Source organism: Suricata suricatta, chromosome 4 (assembly GCF_006229205.1).
Source record: "Suricata suricatta isolate VVHF042 chromosome 4, meerkat_22Aug2017_6uvM2_HiC, whole genome shotgun sequence".
Classification (NCBI taxonomy): Eukaryota; Metazoa; Chordata; class Mammalia; order Carnivora; family Herpestidae; genus Suricata; species Suricata suricatta.
In genome coordinates, this window is record NC_043703.1 from 2,212,266 (window position 1) to 2,218,219 (window position 5,954).

General features: G+C 50.0%; 2 protein-coding genes across 2 annotated transcripts in view; one reads left to right on the plus strand and one right to left on the minus strand.

Annotated features, from left to right (window-relative positions):
* ING1 (inhibitor of growth family member 1) overlaps positions 1 to 1,009 on the minus strand; it is an 8,011-nt gene extending 7,002 nt beyond the window's left edge. The window contains exon 1 of the mRNA XM_029936442.1: positions 730 to 1,009. Coding sequence (XP_029792302.1) covers positions 730 to 871 — 142 coding nt within the window. The 5' untranslated portion in view covers positions 872 to 1,009. The remainder of the gene's footprint in view (positions 1 to 729) is intronic.
* Positions 1,010 to 5,433: 4,424 nt separating this feature from the next.
* Positions 5,434 to 5,954, plus strand: part of CARS2 (cysteinyl-tRNA synthetase 2, mitochondrial) — a 27,867-nt gene continuing 27,346 nt past the window's right edge. The window contains exon 1 of the mRNA XM_029938395.1: positions 5,434 to 5,520. Coding sequence (XP_029794255.1) covers positions 5,434 to 5,520 — 87 coding nt within the window. The remainder of the gene's footprint in view (positions 5,521 to 5,954) is intronic.

Genomic DNA, 5,954 nt, shown 5'->3' on the forward strand with positions numbered 1-5,954 from the left:
CGGGGCCGAGCGAGCGCGGGAAGGGTCGCGCGCCGCCAGCCGCGCCGCACTTGTCCAACGTGGAGAACCCAAATACCAGTTTCAAACACTTGGGAAACATTCGGCCCCCCGCACCGCGCATGCGCCCCGCCCCTCAAGGCCCCCCTCCCCGCGGGCCCCGCCCCCGCCGCATCACGCCCCTCACCGGCCCGGCCGCGCGGGGGTGTGGCTTTGTCTGTCACTTTGGCTGGGGAGGGGGTCATGGGAACAGGGGTAGCGGGCGAAGCGCAAACTTTACTAGGAGTTTCGCACTTGGAAGCAGAGCCTGTCGGGCGGCAGTGCACGCCCGCTGGAGAACGTGGGGAGTAGCCGGCCTCGCCGAAGACCCGGTCGGAACCGACTCTGTCGTGATACCACTGCCGCCGAGGCCATCGCTCGCCTGGAGTGCACCTCCCTACCCACACCCAGCACCTCACACTCCACAGCCCCGCCGCGCAGCCGGGCATAAGTAAGGCCCGAAACAGACTGGCAACGCGGAGACCCAGTCCACTCGCCGCCCTCCCTTGGTGACCCAATCAAAACGAAGGAGAGGCGGGACTAGTGAGGATAACCCCTCCCAGGCTCTTACTACGAGAAACCCGGGTCCCGCGGGAGGCGGAGGGAGAGGGTGGGCCGTGCAGGGCGGAAGTGGTGGCGCATGCGTACTTGCACGGCCAGGAAGGCCACTGGCCCGGGAGGGAGGGGACCTACCATTAGGCGGCCGGACCACCGCTCCCAGCAACCTCAGCGGCTCGGGCGCCTGCGCGGTCCTCACCGCCTTCCCTTTGTGTCGCCTGCCGAAGCCCAGTGCGGAGCGGCTTGCAGACAAAGGGGCCCAAGAGGGGAGCTGCATTCAGGTCCGGGCTCCCGCAGAGGACGGGCGATCCCGACCGCCTCCCGACTGTGCCCTAGGATCCGCTCTCACTCGAAAGGCCACTCAAACCGGGGCGGCGCAGGCGTCCTGGACCCGCTCCCCTTGCCATCGCGGCCTCCCCCTCCCCCCCCACAGCCTCTCTCCCCACCCTAAGCTCCTGGATTTGGGTTTTCTGAAAAGCCCGGCGCAGACGATCCCGTTGCCTAGGCGACGGGCCAGCGCGCGAACTCGCCGCTTCCGGCAAAGGCCCCGCCTCGTGGGCGTGGCCGCGCTCCGCCTTTGTCCTCGGGGCTCTGGCCTTACGGCCACCGCTGGTGCCCACGGGGCGGGCTTCGGCTGCCGCCGTGCTGGGCAGCTCCCAGGTTTCCTTCCCCCAGGTGGGCGGGGTGTCCTGCCGTGGCCTCTGACCGTGTCGCTGGCTCCGCGCCGCCTGCCCCCGGGCCGTGGGGGCGAAGCAGGTGCCCTGAGGCCCACGGGATACTCCTCTGCAGACTCCGAGCCGGGACGCTCAGCTGCTGTCGGACTCGGAGTGCTCTGCGAGGCGTGTTGTCAAGATCCAGGTCATTGACGATTTTTAAATTACTCTATGTTAGGGGCGCCTGTCCGGCTCAGCCTGTGGAGCCTGCGACTCTTTACCTCCCGGCTGTGAGTTCCAGCCCCACGTTGGGTGTAGAAATTACTTAAAAATAAAATCTTTAAATAAAAAATAAAGAAAAATAAAATTATTGTGTGTAAGCCAATAATATTTCAGGTCAACCCACTTTTATAAAACAGGTTGTTATCCGGTGGTGCTCATTCCAGCGATCACAGGGCATTCTGTGAGAGGGATGCCAGTAGAGAAAACGAGACGAAATTGAGCTGTTTTGTCTTTGAAATATATGGTTCTTTCCCAACGTTGTTGCGGCGATAAACGACGATTAATGTAACACTTTGAAGTAAATAGATTGGATTCTCACTCTTAATCCACTTCATCTCTCCCCCACACCAAAAGAATGTTCGCTTTGATATTTCGGAAAATGGTTCCTTTTCTTACGGATTCACACTCCTTTCCGTCTTGGCTCAGTTTAAAGCAAATGATGAAGTTTCATTTTATACAACAAAATGTATTGGCCACTAGTCTGCAGGAAAGGACTTGAATACTATGAACATGATGTAACAAACGGTATGTGGAATACACATACAATACAAAGTTGAGTAAGAAAAAGAATTACTAAAAATTATTTTTCTCCAAGACCATATAGATAATTTGAAAGTACTATAGTAAATCACTGCATTTATTGGCTCCAGATTGAGTTGTGTTTGTCTGAATTTAAGAATAAAGGTTAGAAATAATTTACTCCTTCCAATAATAAGTCAGTTTGAACGAGGTTATCTTTAAAAAAAATTTTTTTTAATGTTTCTTTATTTTTGAGAGGGAGAAGGGAGGGCAGAAAGAGAGGGAGACCCAGAATCCAAAGCAGGTTCCAGGCTCTGAGTGGTCAGCACAGAGCCCGACGCGGGGCTCAAACTCAAGAACGGTGAGACTAGAGCCAGAGTTGGACTGAGCCATCCAGGCGCCCCTGAACTAGATTATCTTTTTTAAAAAATCACGATATTATCTGACTAATGATTCCTTCCATGCTTTCATGGTCTTCACAGACACAGAAACAAAAGGTTATCTTAATCACTCAACAAGAAATATTTCTTGAGTGCCAACCAGGTGCTAGCTCCTGCTCAGGCCCTGGGCATGCAGTGACTAAGGAGGTTACATCCTCTACAGTTTACACTATGGGCTACAAAGTCAGAAAATGTCTTATTGGCTTTATAAAGGCTTTTTAGAAAACATAACAATGACTTAACAGTTTTCTGAACAAGGTTAGAAGACCAATAGCTAAAATGTAACTATGATCATGCATTTTAAATACACGTCTAAGGAAAAGTAATTTTGAAGATACATAGAAGAACCCTGTTGTTTTAGTTCTTCTCTTTGGAACGTGTTGCAAAGATGGATATTAATTTTTTTTTCTGAATTACATTTCTAGTGTAACGTGATGCTCAGACACGTGGGAGAAAAAAAATAAGTGAACATACAATTTTGTTGTTTTGTTTTGAGGTGCTTACAATATAAACACTAACACACTTCTTTCAAACTTGAAATATCTTAAACACTATGCTGCCTTCTCTACCCTACTTTGGATTTGCAAGACTTGGCGGTGAAAGCAAAGGTATTACTGGGAACTACATTTTTGGTTGTTGTCATTAAGGACTAGGAATTGGCATTCAAGATACTTTGAAAATATTCTTTTTTGAGAGAGAGAGAGAGAGAGAGAGAGAGAGAGAGAGAGAAAATGAGCAAGCAGAAGGGCAGAGAGAGAGAGGGAGAGAGAGCAGCCTCCACACAGTCAGTTCAAAGCCCAAACCCATGAATCATGAGATCATGACCTGAGCCAAAATCAAGGGTAGGATGCTTAACCAGCTGAGCCACGCAGGCCTGCCTGAAATCATTTTCTAATATACTTCTTTGTTCTGACCCAGACTAGGGAGGAGTACCTTCAAATTAACTGAATTCTCCAAGTGGGGGGGAGGGGGTGGGGAAGAAAAGAAAAAAAGAAAGAAAAAGAAACATTACAGAGAGGGAGGGAAGCAAACCATAAGAGACTCTTAAATACTGAGAACAAACAAACAGGGTTAATGGGGGGTGAGGGAGAGGGGAAAGTGGGTGATGGGCATTGAGGAGGGCACTTGTTGGGGTGAGCACTGGGTGTTGTACAGAAACCAATTTGACAATAAACTGGGGCGCCTGGGTGGCTCAGTCAGTTAAGTGTCTGGTTTCGGCTCACGTCATGATCTCACGGTTTGTGGGTTCGAGCCCTGTGTCGGGCTCTGTGCTGACAGCTCAGAGCCTGGAGCCTGTTTTAAAATTCTGTATCTCCCTCTCTCTCTAACCCTCCCCTGCTCTCTCTGTCTCTCAAAAATAAATTAAAAAACATTAAAAAAAACCAGTTTGACAATAAATTATATTAAAATAAAAAATAAATGAAAAAACAAAACAGGATTCCCTTTTTGGGGAATATATTTGCTAATAAATCTTCCCAGGCATTTTTACTTTACCTGAATATTCAACCTGCAAAAGGAGTCATATTTTTAATTATTCATAATTCATCATATTTTGATTACTCTATCATTAAGTAGATGGTTATATTTATCATAGTTATGATTTCCAAAAGACTTCAGAAAAAGAATTGCTGCCAATTAGAGCTGAACATATTACATGACCGGTTTTCTGAAGACAGAAGATCCCATTGTTAATTTAAAAGTCATGAATTTTCTGTGGCCAATTCAACCACGCAAGCTACCCAGATTCATGTGCAGGATTTGGTCGTCAGTGTTACTAAATCTGTTTTCAAATCTTCTAGCCTGTGCCTTGAATTCTGTGTGTTGTTACAGATGGCCTTTTGTTCATTTTCTTATTTTACCAGCACATTTAATATCTGGACCAGAGTTTTCTCTATCAGATGTTTTACTGCCCGAATTTCCTCCCACATACACAACAGGTGGATTTCATCACAGAGTAATTCAGCAGCCCTTTTCTGAACTTAGTTTGCTTATGGTGAGAGAGTTCAAAAGAATTTACAATGTCAAGTACTCTAGAGAAAAATATACGCATCGTTCTGGAAATCCGAGATAGGGAGGCAGACAGGGAGGGAGGCTGCGCCCGTGGAACTTAGTCGGGGAGCCTGTGCTTAGCCCTGAGGGAGAAGTCTCCTAATTCTCGACTTCATGGTCTAACACTTCCGCATTATGCATTGCGACAGAGTTTACATTAGACTACAATTTAACTTGAAGCAGAATTGCAGAATTGGGACTCCAGGGATCTTGAAAGAAAAAAAAAATGAAGGAACATACCATTTTGTCTCTGCTTAAGCATTTACCTTTCAACTGAACGATCAAAACAAACAAAAAACAACCAAACAAACCAAAAAACAACTGCGGGACCTCTGTGCGGTTTTGAGGAATGTAAAAACAAAGGGGATTTCTTTTTCTTTTTTGAGACATTGTTTTGCAAGATATCGAAGTAGGCGCACTTAAGATAATATGAAAGTAACTTCAAGCGAATCCGCCTTTTAAAAGTCCCACTGAAACCGCAATTCAGATTGTGTTTGTTCTCGAGAGATGATACAGAATGTTTAACCTTAATGAATCCCAAGTAGACAATTCCCACTACTCATACTTGATGAACGGGGTGGTTTCCAAGCTTCGACCTTGCATCCGGAGACAGAATGCTGTCTTGGTGCAAGTGTGCCTTGTGCTGTTAGGTGGAGACAGCAAGCTTTGGTCTTATATTCAGAGACACAGTGCTTGTTGGGGTGCAAATGTGCTATGTTAGGGCGCAAACGTGCTGTGTTGGGGTGGAGCGGTGTTGGGCTGCAGACGCGCCTTGACCACATCGGGATGCGAACGTGCTGTGTATGCGCTGGGGCACAACCGTGCTGTGTGCGGGTGCAGATGTGCTCTGTGCTGCGTTGGGTTGCAGACTTGCGTAGTGCGTGCGTTGGGGTGAGATGTGCTTCCTGAACCCGCAAGGAGCCGAGGCGGATGCCCTCATGGTGAACTCCGGCTGGCAGCGGCCTCCGGCGCAGGGGCAGGAGGTGGGTACCGGCCCTAACTCAATAGCTTCAGCACACACTCCCCGCACGACGGGGTCCAAGGACGCGAAGGAGAGCCTCTTCCCCCCACTTCCTGTGGGAGGCGCTGCAGCCGTTCCCGACCGCTTCCCCGGGAGTGTACAGGGCGGAGGCAGGTCATCTTCCGGAATGGGCGGGCATGGTCGCGTCCCCTTCCGGGACGGGCGTGGCGTGGCCAGATACACTTCCGGGTTGGGCGGGGCCTGGGTGTCCGCCGTTCTGGGTTGGATAGGTCACGGAAAGCCTTTTCCGGGGTGGGCGGGATCTGGAGGCCCTCTTCCGGGTGGGCGGGCCCGCTGCGAGCCCCTCCCGGAGTGGGCGTGGCGAGTCTCCCCGGCGGCCGCCCGGCCTCTAGCTCCGAGCAGCGTGCGGGCCAGGCCATGCTGCGGGGGTGCCGG